The following is a 23,268-nucleotide window of genomic DNA, read 5'->3' as shown; positions in this document are numbered from 1 at the left end:
ATCCCCCCACCACCACACAGTTTTCTCAGCTCAAGTCTGTTTAGCGCGTGTCAGTTGCTTACAGTTGTATAGAGTGAGAAGTCAAGCAAAATGACACCTTTTATAAATACTACTGTATATCGTTATTTGGAACACTTGCATTTCATGTGTGTTCTGTGTCTACAATGATCTATGTAAACACATCGTTAAAACAAGTTTTTCATGTTTTAGTAATACCTGACAAAATGTGAAGTGTATAATGTGTGAAGCCTGAATTCCAAATATCAAAGAAACACTTTCACAAAAGGTACAAATATAACAGAACAAATGCGCTTTTATTCAAAAATATAACTGCAGAAAAAGAAGCCGCGTTAGGGTGTGACATTGACACGCATTTACTATGACTGCTTCGGTGGCACAACGGTATCAACTGTTGACTGGTAATCAAAACTTTACGGGTGCGATTCTGGACAAGTCCGTTTTGAGAAGTGAGCAGCTCTTATTCTTACTATTTTAGAATAAAAACATACATTTGATTCCATGTTCCGTAACAACCGGTGTAATTTATGCTACTTTTTTTTTGTTCTGTTTTATTCTCTCAGCTGCGTTCACAATCCTACCCTACCTTTCCGCATTTGACACATAAAGATGCGCTATAATAGAGGTCAACTCAGATCTCGGTTCTACATCAGCGCAAGAATGCACTTTTGCCATCGGTGTACTTTGTATATGTACACGGGAATCTCTGCACTCTACTTAAGAGTTTACGCTGTAGGAAGTAAGTAAATAAATAAAGGTAAATAACATTCAATCTGGCTCTTACATACAAAGGACGGTGTATGTAAGGACGGTGCATTTGCCCAAAACATTAACATTTATATGTTACTTACATAAAAGCCAGATCGAATGTTATTTACCTTTATTTATTTACTTAATTCCTACGCCACCGTAGTGCAGAGCTTCCCATGTACATATACAAATTACAGCGATGACAAAAGTGCAACGTGCATTTTTGCTCCGATGTAGAACCGTCGTCATGATCTGAGTTGACCTCTGTTATAGCACATCTATGTGAAAACAGCAGTGTCAACTGCGGGGCCGGGGGGTTTGGGTGGGATCATGAACGCAGCTGACAGAATAATGTCACTGTCCTGCTCCACTGACAGACTAAGGAGATCGTTCCTCCCCCACACTATGTGACTCTTCAATTCCACCCGGGGGAGTAAATGCTAACATTACTCAAAGTTATTGTCTGCTTTTACATGCATTTTTATTACTCTTTAATTTAATAATTTTTTTTGTATCAGTATGCTGCTGCTGGAGTATGTGAATTTCCCCTTGGGATTAATAAAGTATCTATCTATCTATCTAAAACTGAATAAAAAAAAAAAAAAGCTAACATTTACAAGTATCTTAAATTACACCGGCTATTACAGACTGGAACCAAATGTATGTTTTTATTCTAAAATAGTAAGAATACGAGCAGCTCACTTCTCAAAACAGACTCGTCGAGGATCGAACCCATGAAATTTTGATTACCAGTCAACAGTTGATACCATTGCGTCACCGAAGCAGTCGTAGCAAATGCGTGTCAATGTCGCACCCTAACGTGGGTTCTTTCTCCGCAGTTATATTTTTTAATAAAAGCGCACTTATTCTGTTGTATTTGTACCTTTTGTGAAAGCGTTTCTTTGATATTTGGACTTCAGGTTTCATGTCTACATTTTGTCAATTATTACTAAAACATGAAAAACATTTCTGTTTTAACGATGTGTTTACATAGATCGTTGTAGACACAGAACACACATGAAATGCATGTGTTTCAAATAACGATATAGTATTTACAAAAAGTGTCATTTTGCTTGATTTCTCACTCTATACAACTCTAAGCAACTGACATGCAGGTAAGCAGACTTGAGCTGAGAAAACTGTGCGCCGGTGGGGGATGTGATAGCAGACTGCTGGCTGTTTGCTGCTTATCAACACATTTACAGGACAAAAGATGCTGACGGAGAGGTGTGAAGTGATTTAAGGTTTTTTTCATAGGTTCTGGTAATTCTAGTGTTGATGCCATGGGATGGTGGTGGAAATGAGGAGCAGGACTCATGCAGTTCCCAGCTGAAGGCCATGGGATGGTCAGAGGAAGATATGCCAGGCTAGGAGTGGTGACTAAATGAGGTGGCTTGGGTTCAAGCCCATGCGAAGGATGACCACACTTGCTGGTGTACGTCTCCTTGAGCTGAGGAGACCTTAAAGGGTGAGCAAAGGAGACGTCAGGTTTAGAAATAGTACCAAGCACGTATTGATTGTGAAGGACAGACCCAAGCTATGATTTTAACCTTGTTTTTATGGATGGATGGATTATTTATGAGATTTTAACCTCTAGCAAGAACACTCTTTTGATTGGATCATTTATGAACTTATTTATTGCACTGCACTATTTGCACTTGGAGATTATTAATAAAAGAACTATGCACACTTTTGCGCCATGCTCTTGTTCTTATCTGCCCTCATTGCCCTTAATTTATGAGTATTAACACTTGTGGGTTCAAGGAGTGATGGCAGCTGCAGACATTCTAAAACTGCCATGTGTGACTGGAAGTGACAGCGAAAAACGGAAGTTGCTGTTGATGACATGAATAATCAAAGACTAAGCCTAAAGGACAAAGGGATAGAATTATATTACCATGATGGATGATTTGGACAAGGCGACTTGACAGGTTTTTGCTTTGACTTGGAACAGAGTTTCCACAATTCGGAGGTGCTGGCTGAAACTTGAGGTTTAAAGTGCAATGTCCTACCCACCTAGGGGAGGCACCACACTGCTTTTAATAATGCTAAGGATAAAAACATTTCTGTACCCACCATAGTGAGACTTATTGACACCAACAAATATTAGGAATATAAGACTGAGTTAATGCAAAGTGAACAAACAACAATGTGCCCTTAAATTGCATGTAAATAAGTATGTAGGAACTACTTGAACTGGAACATGTGATTGAATATGTGAAAAAGAAATAAAAAAGTAAAAAAAAAAGGCTAACATTTATTTAACACAATAAACCTCATAAAATCTGGGAAAGTACACATATCTGTAAAACAGAATAACCTTCTCGCAACCTTTTAGGCAGCTAATAAACACACAGATCTGGAAATTTCATCTCGTAGACTGGAACAGACTGGTACTGTGTGTGTCCGGCAGCAACGGGGACAGTTCCTGAGGGACTTGGCGGTGGCCTACAAGAAACAAAGAGCACAGATTATTAGCAGTGAAAAGAGCCAATCCCAATAAGGTAAATGCACGTAAATATCAATGGAATGTTCCATCCATCCATCCTCTTCCGCTTATCTGAGATCGGGTCGCAGGGGGCAGCAGCTTGAGCAGAGATGCCCAGACTTCCCTCTCCCCGGCCACTTCTTCTAGCTCTTCTGGGGGAATCCCAAGGTGTTCCCAGACCAGCCGGGAGACATAATCCCTCCAACGTGTCCTGGGTCTTCCCCGAAGTCTCTTCCCGGTTAAACGTGCCCGGAACACCTCACCAGGGAGGCATCCTGATCAGATGCCCGAGCCACCTCATCTGACTCCTCTCGATGCGGAGGAGCAGCGGCTCTACTCTGAGCTCCTCCCGGATGACTGAGTTTCTCACCCGATCTTTAAGGGAAAGCCCAGACACCCTGAGGAGGAAACTCATTTCAGCCGCTTGTATTCGCGATCTCGTTCTTTCGGTCACTACCCACAGCTCATGACCACAGGTGAGGGTAGGAACTTAGATCGACTGGTAAATTCAGAGTTTTGTCTTAGGTCTCAGCTCCTTTTTCACCACGACAGACCGACACAGAGCCCTCATCACTGTGGACGCCACACCGATCTGCCTGTCGATCTCACGCTCCATTCTTCCCTCACTCATGAACAAGACCCCGAGATACTTGAACTCCTCCACTTGGGGCAGGATCTCGCCTCCAAACCCTGAGAGGGCACTCCACCCTTTTCCGGCTGAGGACCATGGTCTCGGATTTGGAGGTGCCGATTCCCATCCCAGCCGCTTCACACTCAGCTGCGAACCGATCCAGAGAGAGCTGAAGATCCCGGCCTGATGAAGCAAACAGGACAACATCATCTGCAAAAAGCAGCGACCCAATCCTCAGCCCACCAAGCCGGACCCCCACAATGCCCTGGCTGTGCCTAGAAATTCTGTCCATAAAAGTTAAGAACAGAATTGGTGACAACTGATTCTATTCAATAGAATATTAGATTTACATAACCACACAGATATGGGAAGATTCTGTTTATCTCTTACTTGGCGGCTCTGCCCATGCAGTAGTGAAACAGGACAAACTTTAAAAAGCAATAAACAAAAAGTTATCACTAGCTACGCGGAGGCAAGTTGTGCTCCAAAACAAAGAGGTAGACTGATCTACCACTCCTGATCTCACACTTGGCCCATGGCCTCTGTCTTGGATTAGCATGAATATATTGCTCCTGCAAGTGAACTATGATTCTAAGCATGATGTGAGAAGTCGTAAAAATCAACCGGAATGTTCAAGCATACTCTAGAATCTGTTAAGTACTGAATATACTCGTGTTTAAGTTTACTCATGGATAAGTCGCGGCTTGATTTTACCGTATACTTTCTGCCATTTTATAATGTCGGTTGTATAAGTCGAATGCGGAAAACTCACGTTTTTGGTCCAAGAGATTACGATATGCTAACGCCCACCTGAGAGAGTAACCACGGAGCACTCGGCCATTTTGTTTTCTATGTATTGTGCCTACGTGACCACAAAGTAATACCCAAACTATTCCGAAGCGACGTTTGCACAGTTTTGAGGATCCCTTATCTACGATGGAGCGTTCAATCAGGAGAAAATATGAAGCTGGTTTTAAATTAAAAGTTGTTGATGTGGCAAATGAAATTGGTAACTGTGCTGCTGCAACAAAATTCAGTGTGTCTGAGAAACTGGTGTGGGAATGGAGGAAGCAAAAAATGTGTTGCATTTTTGAGTGGGTGTGACATCAAGGCGCTATATAACCTGACATTCTTAATGGCTTCTGAACGCTGTCTGGCAGATGATAGTGTTGAGTCCACTGCGACTCCTACATCCTTTTCATAAGGTCGACTTTCAGTTTTCAGACCATTGTGCATTCAAACCTCATATTTTTACTTCCTACATGTAATACTTTACACTAACTTACAAACAAATGCATTAGCCATATTTTTGATTTAAGTGACTAAAAAGAAAAACAAAAATAAAACTGTAAACATAAATAAAAATGAAAGTGCAGAGACAAATAAGAAAAAAAAACACAATGGAAATAATCACACTTACCGGATTGTCAACTCAAATATTTTTGCCAGTTTATTATGTAGTTGGTTTGCCTAAAAATGAAATGAAAAGGAAAATACAACAGAAATTGAATTATTGCGCTTCAAGCTGCAGTCAGACACACTAATCAGTTAATCAATCAGGCTGATGCACAGACAGACAGACAGACAGAGGGGCCAGAAAGAGTTCAGTCTCTTTCACTTGGTGTATACTTTATTTTAAAGGACAAAACTGCCATTTCTGCCCATCAGTCTACACTCAATAATCCATAATGACAAAGAGAATGCATGCTTTCAGAAAGGTTTGCAAATTTCATAAGATAGATAGATAGATAGATAGATAGATAGATAGATAATGAAAGATGAAAGGCAATATGTGACAAAGACATAGGTGAAGGGCACCATATAATGGACAGACAGACAGATAAATAATTAGATAGATGTAAAGGCACTAAATGACAGCATTATATAATGGATGGATAGACAGAGAGAGAGAGAGAGAGAGAGAGACAGATAGGCCTGAAAGGTGCTATATGACAGATAGATAGTATATAGTGTTTTAGTATTTAATAATAATAATAAATAATGATTAAATACTAAAATTATTAAGAATTAATATGACTCTAATGTGTAGGTAGATAGATAGATAGATAGATAGATAGATAGATAGATAGATAGATAGCTAGATAGATAGATAGATAGTATGTAGTGTTTTAGTATTTAATAATAATCATAAATAATTATTAAATACTAATAATATTAAGAATTAATATGACTAATGTGTAGATAGATAGATAGATAGATAGATAGATATGAAAGGTGATAGATAGATAGATAGATAGATAGATAGATAGATAGATAGATAGATAGATAGATAGATATGAAAGGCACTATATGATAGATAGATAGTATGTAGTGTTTTAGTATTTAATAATAATCATAAATAATGATTAAATACTAATAATATTAAGAATTAATATGACTAATGTGTAGATAGATAGATAGATAGATAGATAGAAATGAAAGGCACTATATGATAGATACATAGATAGATGGGTGAAAGGCACTATATAATGGACAGACAGACAGATAAATAATTAGATAGATAGATATAAAAGGCACTATATGATATATAGACAGTATGTAGTGCTTTCATATTTAATAATAATAATAATAATAATAAATTATTAAATACAAAAATTATTAAAAATTAATATGATTCTAATGGATAGATAGATAGATAGATAGATAGATAGATAGATAGATAGATAGATAGATAGATAGATAGATAGATAGATAGATAGATAAGTAAAATCAAAGCCTTGCTATCTAACGATTTAAAGCCTCCTGCCGTATTTGTTTCAGATGATTTCACTCTCACAGGGTAGCCCAATGATCTGATATCACCCAATGCTAACAAGACACCAGCATCTTATTATCTGATTGATGTTTGGGATGTAAATGGCGAATTAACTTGCCTGTCTCAATTAACTTAGGAGAAATAAGGTGCTGATGTTATTACTTAGTAAAATTACTACAAACGTTACGGAGGACACTCCACACTTAAAGGACATTTCTTGAATGTCCCCACCAGAATTCCAGCATCAAACACGTCACTGAAAGGGGGGCTACATGGCACATAAAATATGGCGTCACTGACTGAGCAGGGGTTGCCCTGTAATTCCATGTGGTGTTCAATTTTACTTGAAGGGTGTAAACACAAATGGATGTGCCACTTTATGTCAGGATTCAACCAACACAAGGACAATAATGCCCACCTGGATTTCACACTGTGCTGCAATCTCTTCAAAGGGAGCCTTCTGAAACTTTTCAATTACTTGCCGTCGCTTCTCTTTCTCTTGCTCCTCCATTCCTGTGGTGTCTGTGAAATAATTTCAAATCGTTTGAATGGAGTTTGCAGCCAAGGTTTTATTCATGTTAAACACATTTACCAGACTATGCAGTGTTGAGCTCAACTACAGAAATGTTTAATAATTATAATAAAACGGCCATTTTTGTTATATTGCTAATGTGGTGTTTGAATGTTAGGTCAGCATCAGGGATCAATCCAAGCTTTCTAACTTGTGTTTTGCCCGATTTCATAGTCTGCTTACTTCTTTGTACCAATAATAAAGATTTCATTTAACTCTTCGTTTATCATATTCATCAGTTAATAATACAAGATACAGCATAAATTAAGGAACTTAGCATATCGATATCAGCTACAGATATGTAGAGTCTGCATAGCTGTGGAATTTGACTCAATGCTTATGAATAATTTGACTCAATCACAGCATGCAGAATGAGAATAAAAGTGGTCCAAAAACAGAGTCCTGTGGAACTCTGCATAAAATACCAGGTCTCTCCCAGTAACATTCACCTAATCCAACCACCCACGGTCTCCTAGTTAAATACGTTTCATGTGTTCAGTTGACGACTGCTCCAGAAATGCCATCTCCATGTTCTAAGCAGGATTTCATGATCATTGGTATCAAAGGCAGCACTCAATCTAAGGGTTCCAGAACAGAATCTTTATTTGTGTCTCTGTTTAATCGTTTAGTTGTTCACGACATTCACAAATGCCGTTTCGCCTCATCTAAAACCTGACTGGAATTTATTCATGAATGTCATTTTCATTCAGAAAAATATTTATTTGCGGAAATAACTGCTTTCTCGATTATTGTAGCTAAGAACGATAGATTGCAAATTGATCTAAAGTTGAACATGTACAGTAGGGCATGTAGGAAAAGACAGACCCCACACTCAAATAAATGTTATATATAGATGTTATAAGACACGACATCTGAGAGACAATACACTGGCGACGATACCTGGGCTATTAAATGACTTCTTCATTGTCACACTAGAATTGCCTGCACACTATAATATACAGTAAAATTAAACATATTATATAGTCAGTCATTTTCCAACCCACTATATCCTAACACAGGGTCACAGGGGGTCTGCTGGAGCCAATCCCAGCCAGCACAGGGCACAAGGCAGGAACACACCCCGTGCAGGGGCCAGCCCACCGCAGGGCACACATGCACACCCAGCACACACTACAGACAATTTAGGATCGCCAATTCACCTAACCTGCATGTCTTTGGACTGTGGGATGAAATGGGAGCACCCGGAGGAAACCCACACAGACACGGGGACAACATGCAAACTCCATGCAGGGAGGACCCAGGAAGCGAACCCGGGTCTCTTTACTGCGAGGCAGCAGCACTACCACTGTGCCATCATGCTGCTAAACATGTTACACAAGTCATGTCAAATAAAGGTGGTGTTAATAATACCCTCCACTTTACAAATAACTAGCAAAATACCCGCGCTTCGCAGCGGCAAAGTACTGCCTTAAAATTTTTATTAAGAAGAAAATTAAACCTTTTCAAACTGAGGGAAAATATAGCAATAATTATTTGTTATGGATCTCTTTGTATGCCACGTTGTCAGTTCGGCCCTCCGGTTGTAATATGACCAAGCTGTGCGCTGAGCTTACTCTTGAGCCTGTAACATACCGTCGGCCATGTGAACAGTAATCTTATTTCAAATCTCACAGCTTGGATTGCTGCTGTCATAATCGGTTTGAGTTTCATGGATTGTTTCAATTACGTTAGTATTTGCAGGATTTGTTGTGTTGAAGTGACATTCGGCATCTATCAAGCGTTGTAAGCACACAACCGGTTTTATCGATAACTTCACATCCAGCTTTTGAGAGTTTAAACATTCATAAACTTCAAAGTGTCCACTACTCAAATCGTCACCTGTCAATCTAAGATGTTTAAGAGGCATTGGCGGTTGTCGAAAGGTGTTAAATATTTGGCCATTTCGGTACATTTGAAAGCGACAACTGAACAATTCAGCGGCAGCCATCAACTCACATGCAGATCTATAGGTGAAGGGCTTAAGCATTTCACTCTTCTAGAGCTCCAGTGTAGTATAATTATCTCCTGTACTGTCATCAGTCCACACCTTGAACCTGTCCAGTCATTCAATACATAAGACACAATGGATATCAAGAGTGAGCCTGATATGGCCGTGCAATATGTAACAAAGAGAATGGAAAAGGCAGGTGCCATCTCTGGGCATGGAAACCACTCGGTAAGTGACAGTTCTTTGATCGATGGTGATCAGCTTGATAGACATGTTAATGGGGGTACGGTTTGAATGATAAAGGAAATGGGTATCTGAACAATGTAAAGTAAGTCTAAAATACCTACACAATAACTATAATCGTAATAAATGAACAATAAAACAGCGGAGAAGCCATGGATTAAATAAAAAGGCTGCAGTTATCAGCAGGGAGACGTGAATCCCGTGGCGAAGCAAGGAAGGGAATGAAGAGTCTGGAGCAATGGACGGTCTTATATAGGCAGGCAGCCAACAACGTGGGAGGCGTTGGGATGGGGGTCCCAACGCCGCCTCACACGGTGACCGAGCTGCTGGCTATGGACGTATATATGTACGTAAGTAGGATTCAGTTAGCGTTGGGAACCCGTGTACCAAATTTCTTGGAGTTGGGCCCATAAGTAACAAAGACCGTTGGAAAGTTCAATATGGCGGCCGACAGTGGCGTCATACCACCGAAATAAGTACGTACATCGGTTTCGGTTAGCGCAGGGAAGCTGCCTACCAAATATTCGTGAAGATGGGGCCATAAATAAGAAAGTTCAACATGGCGGATGTTGTCAACCGTTATGACCGTTACGTGTAGAATTTCGAAATGAAACCTGCCCAACTTTTGTAAGGAAGCTGTAAGGAATAAGCCTGCCAAATTTCAGCTGTCTACCTACACAGGAAGTTGGAGAATTAGTGACGTTGGAAAGTTCAAAATGATGGCCGACAGTGGCGTCATACCACCGAAATAAGTAAGTACATCAGTTTCGGTTAGCGCAGGGAAGCTGCCTACCAAATTTCGTGAAGATGGGGCCATAAATAAGAAAGTTCAACATGGCGGACGTTGTCAACCGCTACGTATAGAATTTCGAAATGAAACCTGCTTAACTTTTATAAGTAAGCTGTAAGGAATGAGCCTGCCAAATTTCAGCCGTCTACCTACATGGGAAGTTGGAGAATTAGTGATGTTGGAAAGTTGAATATGGCGGCTGACAGTGGCATCATACCACTGAAATAAGTACGTACATCAGTTTCGGTTAGCGCAGGGAAGCTGCCTACCAAATTTCATGAAGATAAGGTCAGCATTCTATCTACACAGGAAGTTGGAGAAATAGTGATGAGTCAGTCAGTCAGTGAGGGCTTTGCCTTTTATTAGTATAGATGATGCGGAACAATCAGTATTCCTTGTCTCTGTTCTTACCAATTGCTTTCTTTAGAGCTTCAAATGTTATTTCTTCAGCTATTCTTGCCTATGGAAAGAACAAGAGAAAATAAATTAAACATATAGACACAATTTAACATATAAAACCGTCTTCTTCAAAAATAACAAATGAATCAACTGGACCAGTCAACACTTTATTTTGCTGCAGGAAGCGCAGGACGATTTTATGAGACAGATTGGAAGAAGAGATGCAAATAAAATGTAGTGATGGTCAAAATCAGTAGATCAAAAAAAAACAAACAAAAAAAAAAACTTATGCAAATGTAGCAAGACAAGAATTAAAAAGTAATGCCAAAAATGTTACAGCAAAGGTAAGAAATAGAAAATACAATAAAAAAGAATTAAAGAGACAAAAGGTAGTTTTCTGCCCACAAACGTAGATAAGGAAGTGACCCTTAACATGTTGTTTGATTGACGCTAGGGTCACGACCTCGGTGACTCCGCCCCTAACAACTGTAATCAGAATATAAGTTTACTATGTCACTGTGCTCTGTGCAAATATTTTAAATCTGCTTATCTTTCTTCTCACATGTACAGCTAACACAAAGGCAGATTTAGCACACAGGGGCTCATCATTTAGAATTGCTAGGCAAGCATCTTAAGGCGAAACAAGTTAAGAACAACTGCAAATGGGCAACGTGAACTATTTCTTTTACCGAAACTCAAAGAGGACGTATTCGGCAAGTTTTTATACTGTTATTTTCTATCTTGTGTCCTTGCAAGGCTCTGACAAGACTGGCGATGTACTTTTTAGAATTTATAGAAAATGTTTAATTTTAGAACGCAATTTCATGTGGCAAACACATACATACCATGTTTGTGAAGAAATAACTTCAACTTGAAAAATACCAAACTTATGCTTAAAATAAAAGAAAACCCTATTGGAAAACGTATAAAAACCTAAAAATTGGACAATTCACAACACATTTATGCTGAAATAGTCTCTATTCTACATTCCAAGTCATCTCGCTTCTGCGTCAGTGTTGGCTGCTATTGTACTTCAATATTTAATCTTTTCTTTTGAATCTGTAACCCCAAGCAATTAAATAAAGGGAACAGAAAAGACAGGTGAGAAAGTTGCACAGATTAATCCAATAAGCTATATGCACACTCTCTGTCGGACCCCAGTGCTGATATCAAAACAGACTTCTATGGCGTTTTTCACTCAATCACTTCAAGATGTGCCAGGACTTACGGTAAACGACATAAGTCAAATTATTTGAACATCAGGAGCTAAGAAGGAGAAGGGCTTCAAACTATAATTGCCCAGAGGGGACTGGGTGGTCTCTTGGTCTGGAATCCCTACAGATTTTTTTTTTTTCTGTCCACCCTGGCCATCGGGCCTTACTTATTCTATGTTAATTAATGTTGACTTATTTTTATTTTTTTTTGTGTCCTCCATTTTTCTATTCTTCATTTTGTAAAGCACTTTGAGCTACATTTTTTTTGTATGAAAATGTGCTATATAAATAAATGTTGTTGTTGTTGTATATGATAGATAGATAGATAGATAGATAGATAGATAGATAGATAGATAGATAGATAGATTTGAAAGGCAATATATAAGATAGATAGATTTGAAAGGCACTATATAATAGATAGATATGAAAGGCACTATATAATAGATAGATAGATAGATAGATAGATAGATAGATAGATAGATAGATAGATTTGATAGGCAGATAGATAGATAGATTTGATAGATAGATAGATAGATAGATAGATAGATAGATAGATAGATAGATAGATAGATAGATAGATAGATAGATATGAAAGGCACTATATAACAGACAGACATAGAGACAGATAGACAGACGATTATGAGGGGCTCTATTTAATGCCCACCCTTCCTTGTCCACTCTGCACCTCACCTTGTCTGGCTGGTTGTTTCCAGAGAGGATGTCCACTTGGATCGACACTGTATCAACGATACTTTTTCTTCTAGACAGCTTGTCTTCATCTACAAAACAAGAAAATGAATGATTGAATAACTGATTGTAATTCTACCAAATACAAATGGAGAGTCTGACTGACAAAGACTGACAAATTTGTGAACAGACCAAGAGATAAATTTAGTTTATGAAGCAAGCAGATGAATGTGCAAAAGGTAAGTGCACTGGAGCCAACTGACAAAACGCAAAATGTAGAATAAAAAAATCAAAGTTGTAGGATAAAGCAAAAAGCTCAAGAATCTAACTAGACAACCCTTCCCTGTCTAAAAAGCACAGCAAAAAATGTTTTACTTCAGTGAGTATCCATAAACTTGGACAAATTATATACGGAGCCTACAGTATATCGTAAATTCATGGTAGTGCAATGGCGCGTCTGCATGACCAGCAGCAGACATAACATCAGCAAATAAAATGGCCACAAATGAGAGAGATATTATAAACAAAATGGATCCAAAATAATACCAAAAATATAATGATGACAACTTATAATAGTCAGAAACAGAACATCCGCTATATGAATGCAGTAAGAGTTATGTCTGAATAATTGGCATTAAGTCGTCGTATCCTTTGACTGTGGGTGTCGGACTCCATGCAGGCTGTGTGTCTCATCATCACTCCTGTTTGAGATTTTCAGGGACGGGATATCGATGCGCAGCTGAGGATGTGAGTGTGTCCATTTGGGACGGGTAAGGGTGGCATTAATGGCACTAACATCTCTTCTAGATGATGGCAGCAGCAGGTCAGTAGTGTGCCATATTGAAATTGGATGAAATTTCAATTTACATGACTGAACATCGCTGGTGTCTCAAGTTCAACAGGCCTGATGCGGAGGCTCTGTGCTGCTCTAGCGGGGGGGATGATGACTTCCTCTGAATCCCATTTATCTTACAGAAACACTCGGTTAATCCAAGTTGTCAGCAATTAAAGCAGGAAAGATAAACTCTCACCCATATCTTGTATAAAGCACAATGTTGAATTGAAATGTATTGGCAAAGTTTTTTTTTTTGGGGGGGAGGTGTAATGAAATAATGATTACGTTTTGTACAAAAATATAAATTGGAAAAAAAATTGCAGTTGTAATAAAACCAAACCCTGCCTGCTTATCTTGGCTCAAGGGAAGTCACAGGATAAAATCAAGTCAAAAAAAAAAAGGCCAGCACAATGAACTGCACACAGAATGCAATGCCAACAAGATGAAAACACGGACTACGAATCAATAATTGGAAGCTCTCACTTCAGCAATATATATTTCTGTGAAGATTATTGCAGAGGCTTGCAGCTCAGCCCTGATGGATTTCTGACGGCTTAGTGCCGGGAACTAAAATGGTAAAGGATAACAAAATGAAACGTCTGCATGAGCCGGCGGGGACATGTCAGCAGAGGATGGCTTCTTTGTTTTTAACTAACTGAAGAACAAAGGGGTAGGCTGCTCAGGTGGGCTTTAAAAAACGTTAACCATCTGTGCGGGTCAACCACCAGGTCAGGACCTCAGAAGATTCTTCTGATTTCAGAGGACAAAGAATACAACAGTAGGCCGTAGTGTGGAATTTTTATAGTGTATACGGAAAGAAACACATTGAAATAAGAATTATACACAATTATTTATATATGTATGTATGGATTTATGGAGATTGTGTAAAAAAGCCATATTGCCCCGAGAACAAATTTTGTTCTGTCTATTAATTATATAATGCCTTTCACTATCTATCCATTTATCTATCATCCTGCCAACTATATCAATAACATCAATCTATTACATAGTGCCTTTCATATCTATCTATCTGCTAACTATACCAATATTAATATCTATCTATTACATATTGCATTTCATATTTATACCAATAATAAAATCTTATTTTATAGTCCCTTTCATGTCTATCTATACCAATAATAATATCTATCTATTATATAGTGCCTTTCATATCTATCTATTTATCTGCCAACTATACCAATATTAATATCTATCTATTTTATAGTGCCTTTCATGTCTATCTATACCAATAATAATATCTATCTATTATATAGTGCCTTTCATATCTATCTATTATCTATTATTGTGGGGAACAGCTCGGACACAGACAGGCAGACACTGATGGTTCAAGCACCAACACACATTTATTCCACATTTTCATATTTACAAGCGTTGCGCACAACCCAGTACTCCCACACCGATCACCCTCAGTCCAGGCCGTTTCCTCAATGCCTTTCTCTTCTCCTGACTGCCTCCACTCCTTTCCTCCAGGCTTCATCCTCTTTCACGCGACTCCAGCTCATTCCGGGTATTCCTTCCCCCAGCATCTCCAGGAGTGGTGGAAGTGCTGACGTCCAGGGCTTCTCAGGCATCCAGGCGCCCCCTGGCGGTGACCACGGGCCCCTATAAGGGTTGAGCTTCTATGCTCTGTTCCTGTGGTCCCCATACCAACCAGGGCGGCTGCCCTCTCATGGTAAAGAGGAGACTTAGTCCCTCTTATGGTCCTTCCGGGCGTCCTGGCTGGGTACCACCCCCAGCCGCTCGCCACACTATCGGTCTATCATGCTGCCAACTATAACAGTATTAATTTCTATCTATCTATTATATAGTGCCTTTCATATCTATCTTTTTATAACAAATATTAATATCTAAATATTATATAGTGCCTTTCATATCTATCTATCTGCCAACTATACCAATATTAATATCTATCTATTATATTGTGCCTTTCACATCTATCTATCTAAAGTCTATAAAGTATTCACCCCCGGGTAGTTTTCACATTGTCTTGTTATACAATGGTGGATTTAATTTAGTTTTTTCATCACTGATCAGTGGTTTACATTGCAGTTGATACAGAAAGTACTCAGAACTCCTTCACTTTCTGCACACTTCCTTGTTTTGTACATTTCATTTGAAATGGATAAAATTGCTAATTTTTGCCCATCAATCTACACTCAGAGACCCATAAAGGCATGTATTCAGAAAGGTTTGAAAATTTACTAAAAAATAAAAACCGGAATCTCTTATTCATGGAAGTGTTACTCCGTATTATTCAATCCCTTAATTCGGCACTTTCTAGAAGCCCGTTTGGCAGCAGTTTCAGCTTTGAGTTTTTGTGGGTATGGGTAGGTTTCTGCCAGCTTTGCACACCTGGATTTTGGCAGTTTATCCCATCTTCAGGTCTTCCCACACATGTTCTATCGGGGGATTGGGTGGTCTAAGTCTGAGGTTTGGCTGGACCACTCAAGGACAGCCAGAGAGTTGTCCTGATGTCACTCCAGCATTGTCTTGGCCGTATGCTTTGTGCCGTTGTTTTGCTGAAAGGTGAACTGCTGGCCCAGTCTGAGGTGACGTCCACCCTGGAGCAGGTTTTCTTCAAGGACCCCTCTGTATTTGGCTGCATTCATCCTTCCCTCAATTCTAACCAGTCTCCCTGTCCCTGCTGCTGAGAGGCACCCCCATAGCATGACGATGACCCAATCATGTTTACCGTAAAGATGGTATTAGGCAGGTGGTGAGCAGCTCCTGGTCTTTACCATACTTAGTACTTAGAGTTCATATGTCTTTTATTGAGGAGTGTCTTCCTTCTAGCCACTCCACCATAAATACCTGACTGATGGGAGTCCTGCTGAGATGGTTGTCCTTCTAAATGGTTATGCCAGCTCACCAGAGGACTCCTGAAGCTCTGTTGGAATGGCCAATGGGTTCTTGTTCACCTCTCTGACCAAAGCCCTTCTTGTCTGATTACTCAATTTAGCCAGAAGGCCAACTCTAGGAAGAGTCCTGGTGGTTCCAAACTTCTTCCATTTCACAATTATTGAAGCCATGGTTCTTGAGGCTGATCCTCCAGTTAGTTGTGAACCCCCACACTGAGACTGCACAGGTGGTGAACCCACTGAGTGTAGGGAAGGCTGCAATCTTTGCTTCCATTTGGAAGATGGGCGTAATTCCAACTGATTGGAAAATGGGAGATGTCATCCCTATCTGGAAAAGGAAGAGTGATCACCCGGATTGAGGCAACTACAAGGGGGATAACACTGGTCTTGGTGCCGGGTAAGGTCCTTGCTGGGGTCCTCCTCAGTAGGATCCGTGATTACCTGCTCACCTACCAGCGACTAGAACAGTCTGGTTTTAAGCCTAAGAAGTCTACCATCGACCACATCCTAGCACTGAGGGTTCTCATGGAGCGTAAATGCGAACATCAGCAGAATTTCTTCGCAGCCTTTCCAATTTTCATAAAGCATTCGACCCTGTGGGACATCCTGAGACTTCGCGGGATTCGCCCCAAAGTTGCTGGATATCTTGGCCGGACTGTACACTGATACTGTGAATGCTGTGCTGAGTGGAGGAAGACCCTCTGTGTTTTTCCCAATTGCCTCTGGGGTTCGTCAGCTGTGAGTTCTGCTCCCCCTCTAGTCAGTGCTTGCATGACTGGGTGATGGGCAGAGTCGTGGGGTCAAGCAGCTGTGGGGCATCAGTTGGTGAAGAGAGATTCACTGATCCTGACTTTGCTGTGATCTTCACAAAGTCAATGGAGGCTCTGATAGGGGCGCTCGAGGGACTGAGTGAGGAGTGTCTGGGCTTGTGAGTGTCCTGATAAAAACCAACATCAAGGCCTTTAATGACCTCTTGGGCACGGCCATCACCAGTGTGTCTGTCTGCGGAGAGAGTGTTGACCTCGTCGAGAGGTTTAGTTAATTCGGCAGCGATATTCATGCGACTCTGGTGACTCTTCCTATGAAGTCAGTTTACGGATTGGGAGAGCATGGGGGTCATGAGGTCTATGGAAAGGGGTGTGTGGCGCTCCTGATATCTGCAAAAGGACGAAGGTCCAAATCTTTAGTGTTCTGGTGCTTCCTGTCTTGTTATATGATTGCGAGACATGGACGTTATTCAGTGACCTAAGATGAAGACTGGTCTCCTTTGGTACTGTGTCTCTTCAGAGAATCCTTGGGTATTGCTGGTTTGACTTTGTGTCAGTTGCTCATGGACTCCCGAATGAGGAACATTACCTGCATCAGTTACGGCACTACAACTATGTGGCGCGATTACCCGAGGGTGATCTGGCTCACAGGACCCTCATTGTTGAGGACCTGAGTGGCTGGACCAGACCAAGGGGATGCCCACATAACATCTGGCTACCGCACATAGAGGGTCATTTCCGGACGATGGGACTGGAGTGCGTGTCTGCCTGGGGGTGGCTGCCAACCAGGATTCCGAGCTGTTCGGTCGTGTGGTGGGTCCGGCAACATGCTGTACCAGTGCAGGCTCCCCGACCTGACTGTACTCATGGGAACACTTAGAAGTGGGTGTAGAAGTGGGCTTATCCTCTTGCCCTGATCTGTGCCGCACCTCATCACAGTTTGATTGTGTAAGTCTGCAAAGAGTTCCTTGGACTTGATGGCTTGATGTTTGTTCTGACATGCAGTTTGATTTGTTTGACCTTTCACATGCAGGTCTCTCTAAATGATGTCCAGTCACTTCAATTTGTCACCGGTTTACTCCAATCCAGTTTTAGAAACATTTCAAAGAGAATAAAAGCAATAAGGGTGAGCCTGAGCACAAGTTAGAGAGTCACAGCAAAGGTTCTGAATGCTTATATGACGGAGAGATTTCAGTTTTTGATTTTTAATAAATACGCAAACCTTCCTGAAAGCAATGTTTTCACTTTGTCATTATGGGTTATTCAGTGTAGACTGATGAGCAAAAATGGCAGATGGTGGACGTCGACAGGCAGACACGCTCAAGTCACCCAGCACACGTTTATTTTCCATTATTTTTTCACAGTTCAGTACTCACAAGCCCCAATACCCCTCAGTCCAGGCCAACACAATGCCTTCTCTCTCTCTCTTTTCTTCTTCAGGCCGCCTCCTGCCTCCTCCAGAGACCTTGTCCACTCTTCCACCCGATTCTTGTCCTCTACTGAAGGGAGGGGGCCCTTTTAAATAAGCACCCGGATGTGCTCCAGGTGTGTTCCCGGCAATCTGCCACCGACACGCCCAGTGCAGGCGGAAGTGCCGGCTGTCTCCCCGGAAGCACTCCGGGTGTCCCTGTTCCTCTTCCCCCCCAGCACTTCCTGGTGTGGTGGAAATGCTGAGGTCCAGGGTCTTCCAGGTATTGGGGTCCCCCTGGCGGTAACCCCGTGTCCCTACAGGGTTGAGCTTCTCAACTCTTTACCTGCGGCCCCCAGGGAGGTCACCCCCTTGAGGTCTGCAGTAGGCACAAGCCCTCCTCCGGTCTTCTCGGGCGTCCCGGCTGGGTACCACCTCCATCCGGGTACCATACAGATATATAATTTTTCAAAGTAAATTTGCAAAATTATTGTGTGCAAAAAGGAAATTGAATTGAATCAAATCAAATAGAACTGAATGAGAAGAAGAAGCAGAAGTACAATTGTCTTGCACAATTAGAAGAAAATGACATTGGCAACTTCTGAACATGATGCTACAAAAACAACAAATATGATTTAACTTAAGGATGCTACTCTTCTACTAGTTATATAAAGTATCTGTTTTAGAAGATTGTATACAATTATTTGTTTTGTCCTTGTTACTTATTCTTTAATATTGTTACCTATTCTTATTTGTGTTCCTTTACTCTTTGACATCATGCGAATCAATCTGAGCGACATTGTGAAATGTGCTATGAAATCGAAATAGAATAACAGGAAAAAAAATGAAACTGATATAAAAATAAATGCTGTTGGTTTATTATTTTAGTATTCTTTTGCTTTCTATTTTGGATTTACTGTTGGCCTTTTGTATTTTTGTTTCTTTGAGTTTCTTTGGATTCTGTTTTTTTTTTTATTTTGTAGCTTAGTCACCCTTTTGATTTTTGGACATTTGAGTATGGACTTTGCATATTTCCTTGGTTTTCTTAGTGTATTAAAGTAAGAAAAACTCATTTTCTGATAGTTTCCCTCCTGTTTTAGTATTCATTTTGGGTAAAATACAAATATTAAAGGATGCAAAAAAAAAAAAAATCCGAGCACATTTCTCCAGTTTTGATGTCACTACACTGGTTGCCTGTGTCTTTCAGGATTGACTTTAAAATTCTGCTTATGGTTCATAAAGCCTTAAATAATCTGCTCCATCTTATATATCGGAATGTCTGACACATTATATACCAAATCATAACCTTAGATCCTCAAATTAGTGTCTCCTTACAATTCCAAAGGCTAAAATTAAAAGAAGTAGTGAAGCAGGCGGCCTTCTGCTGCTATGCACCTAAAATCTGGAATAGCCTGCCAATAGGAATTCGCCAGGCTGGTACAGTAGAGCACTTTAAAACACGGCTGAAAACACATTACTTTAACATGACCTTCTCATAACTTCAATTTAACTTAATCCTGATACTCTGTATGTTCAATTCATCATAATAACTATTCCTGGTGGCTCTAAAATCCGTACTGACCCCTACTCTCTCTTCTGTTTCTTTTTCCGGTTTCTTTGTGGTGGCCTGCGCCACCTCCACCTACTCAAAGCTTCATGATGCTCCAACAATGATGGATGGATTAAAAGGCAGAAGTCTACGTGACCATCATCATCATCAAGTCCTTCCGAGAACCCTACATCCAAAGAGGACTGTTTCATTTATGTGAGGTAGAATGCCCAGAGGGACTGGGTGGTCTCATGGTCTGGTACCCCTGCAGATTTTATTTTTTTTCTCCAGCCGTCTGGAGTTTTTTTTTTGTTTTTTCTGTCCACCCTGGCCATTGGACCTTACTCTTATTCGATGTTAATTAATGTTGACTTATTTTATTTTCTTATTGTGTCTTTTATTTTTATTCTTCATTCTTTGAGCTACTGTTTGTATGAAAATGTGCTATAGAAATAAATGTTGTTGTTGTTGCATTCTAAACTTGTCTCACCCACTGCCTACAAAATGAAATAATTGGGTAAAAAAAATGAAAGAATGCATTCCAGCAGATGTCAGATAGCTAACTACATATGAGACATATAACCTTAAACAAAAATCCAAAAGGAGTAAACTCACCCTGAAACATTCAGTGATTTGGACCGAAACGGCTTGTAAGATCTTGAAGTTGGGCTCACCTGTCACTTGAGGGACATACGGCACGGACAGCCTGTCCACACAGTAGCTCGTGCCACCCAAGGACTCTGCGATCTTGTTGGTGAGGAAAAACAAGTTCTTGTCGTGCTTTTCCAAGGACTTTGGAAGGCTGTGTTAATTGCACAAAAAATATACACTTTAATTCAACATAAATATAAAAAACATAATCATTTTATACATCTATGATACACGTTGTATGAGTAACTAAAATTTGTAATTGCCCGCCACCTACTCATTGCCAATGGAAACATCGTACAAATGATTTTATGTACATTCACAGTCAGTTCAAGTTGGCAGTGTAATAAAATGTGCAGAAGTACAATATGTATACCTTTAAATTTATATAAATTTATCTATTTTATTTTTTTTTTTACAATGTACTTTACTGTTTCTTACACAGATCCACCCATACAAATACTATATATATATATATATATATATATATATATATATATATATATATATATATGACGTGGGTTTTTCGCTGCTTCGCGGGTTCTGCAGACAATGTGTCTTTTTACTTCCTGTACATGCTTCCTCAGTTGGTTTGCCCAGTTGATTTCATACAAGGGACGCTATTGGCGGATGGCTGAGAAGCTAACCAATCAGAGCACGCAGTTAAGTTCCTGTGTCCTGACTGGCTCAGCGACGGAGCACCGAATTCGATTCTGTGGCGTTAACTAGGAAGTCTCATCTCGCTCATTCAGCATCAACGTGTTTTGCTGTGTAAAGAGTTAACTTTTGTCCTCTTTTGTGTTTATCTTTGTGCGTAGTCAAGCTCTTCATTATGGCTCCAAAATGATCTGCTCCTGCTACTGCTTCAGGGGCCGTGCCCAAGCGCCAACAGAAGATGGTAATGATTGCCGAAAAGGTAAAAGTTTTGGATATGTTGAAGGAAGGGAAAAGCTACACTGCTGTAGGACGCCATTACAGCATCAATGAGTCCACGATTCTTTTTATTTAAAAAGGAGGAAAAGAATATAAGATCTATGGCCGCAGTGTCCTTTTAACCAGGGTGCAAAACGAGTTGTAATAAGGCGGTAGTCTGGATGGAATCTGCTTTAGGGATTTGGAATGAAAACTGCCGGAAGAAGAACAACGGTGCTGCTACACAGTCGCCTGAAGAGGCTCCTTTAGAAGAGCTGTAACGCTCTCCTTTGTTGTGCAGTAAAATTAAACTCATTGTTATTGGACAAGTCATCGTGTCATTGTTGGTGAGTAACCAGAATTAATTTTCTATTTGCAGTACTTAGTACATGTACGTACATTTAGTGTCACTGTACACACACATTTACTGTATACAATTTTTCTTGCATTGTACGTATTTATTGCTGGTGGCCTGTCTATCGTAATGGCTGTAACATATGTGATATTGGAGACGCTAGATATCTTTAAAATAATATTTAGGTTTTAATGTATATAAACAGTTTACATACATAATTTCAATGAATCTTACCTAATATCTAAGAGAATACATAGGGTTTATGCTGTATAACTGTGCGGGGAATGTTTATAAGAGTGTGGGAGAGTTTATAAGGGCTTAAAATATATAAAAATAACCATAGAAACATATGGTTTCTACTTGGCGGATTTTCACCTATCGCAGGGGGTCCTGCAATGCAAACCCAGCGATCGAGGAGGAATTACTGTACAGGCACAGGGTCATCTGGATGACTTTGATTTATGCGGGGACGATTCCAGTTCGGCGCGAAGACAATTCTTCATGTCGTCAGTTCACACACTTCTTGATGGTCCATGATTTTTTGGGTGATTTTCTAAGTGATAAATTTAATAAGTTATAGCATAATGAAAATTTCATAATTAGATCTGGACCACCCTATATATATATATATATATATATATATATATATATATATATATATATATATATATATATATATGTGTGTGTGTGTGTATATATTGGCATTTTGAAGACTATATTTATTTATTCTTTTTGTATGGGTGCATTTTTGAACAAACCTCACAAGCTTGATCGACTCTTTCGAAGTTTACCTTTCACTAGTACGAGTTAAATGACAAGCACGGTAATTAGAAAATATTTAATGGAACTAGACCATTTTATTTGTGAATTGTCCTAACTTTATATATTCAGGAAAGATTTTATATATTCCAACACTGACTTTATATAATCAAGCTTTGACATTATATATAATCAGAAATGACTTTATATATTCCGACACTCACTTTTAAATAATTAGGCTTTGACATTATATACAATCAGGAATGACTTTATATATTCTGACACTGACTTTATATATTCAAGTTTTGCCTTTATATATTTGAAAATGACTTTATATATTCCGACGCTGAAAATCATTGTATTTGCCTGTTTGGCACCCCATAATATATATACATACATACATATATATATATATATATATATATATATATATATATATATATATATATATATATATATATATATATATATATATATATATATATATATATATACATATATATATATATATATATATATATATATATATATATATATATATATATATATATACACAGTGGAACCTCGAGATACGAACAGCTCTGTATACAAGAAATTTAAGATACGTGGAAAGTATGAGCAAAAAATTTGGATCTAAATAC

The 23,268-nt window shown here is 39.5% G+C and overlaps 1 protein-coding gene across 1 annotated transcript in view; it reads right to left on the bottom strand.

Annotated features, from left to right (window-relative positions):
- Positions 1-1,992: 1,992 nt before the first annotated feature.
- efr3a (EFR3 homolog A (S. cerevisiae)) overlaps positions 1,993-23,268 on the bottom strand; it is a 306,258-nt gene continuing 284,982 nt past the window's right edge. Inside the window, exons 19-24 of the mRNA XM_039753984.1 lie at positions 20,628-20,755; positions 12,519-12,607; positions 10,627-10,675; positions 7,082-7,185; positions 5,308-5,357; positions 1,993-3,216 (exon numbers count right to left, since the gene is read on the bottom strand). Coding sequence (XP_039609918.1) covers positions 3,111-3,216; positions 5,308-5,357; positions 7,082-7,185; positions 10,627-10,675; positions 12,519-12,607; positions 20,628-20,755 — 526 coding nt within the window. The 3' untranslated portion in view covers positions 1,993-3,110. The remainder of the gene's footprint in view (positions 3,217-5,307; positions 5,358-7,081; positions 7,186-10,626; positions 10,676-12,518; positions 12,608-20,627; positions 20,756-23,268) is intronic.

This window comes from Polypterus senegalus, chromosome 5, assembly GCF_016835505.1.
Source record: "Polypterus senegalus isolate Bchr_013 chromosome 5, ASM1683550v1, whole genome shotgun sequence".
Classification (NCBI taxonomy): domain Eukaryota; kingdom Metazoa; phylum Chordata; class Cladistia; order Polypteriformes; family Polypteridae; genus Polypterus; species Polypterus senegalus.
The sequence above is the reverse complement of the archived record's forward strand: the minus strand, read 5'-3'. Positions and strand labels throughout refer to the sequence as shown.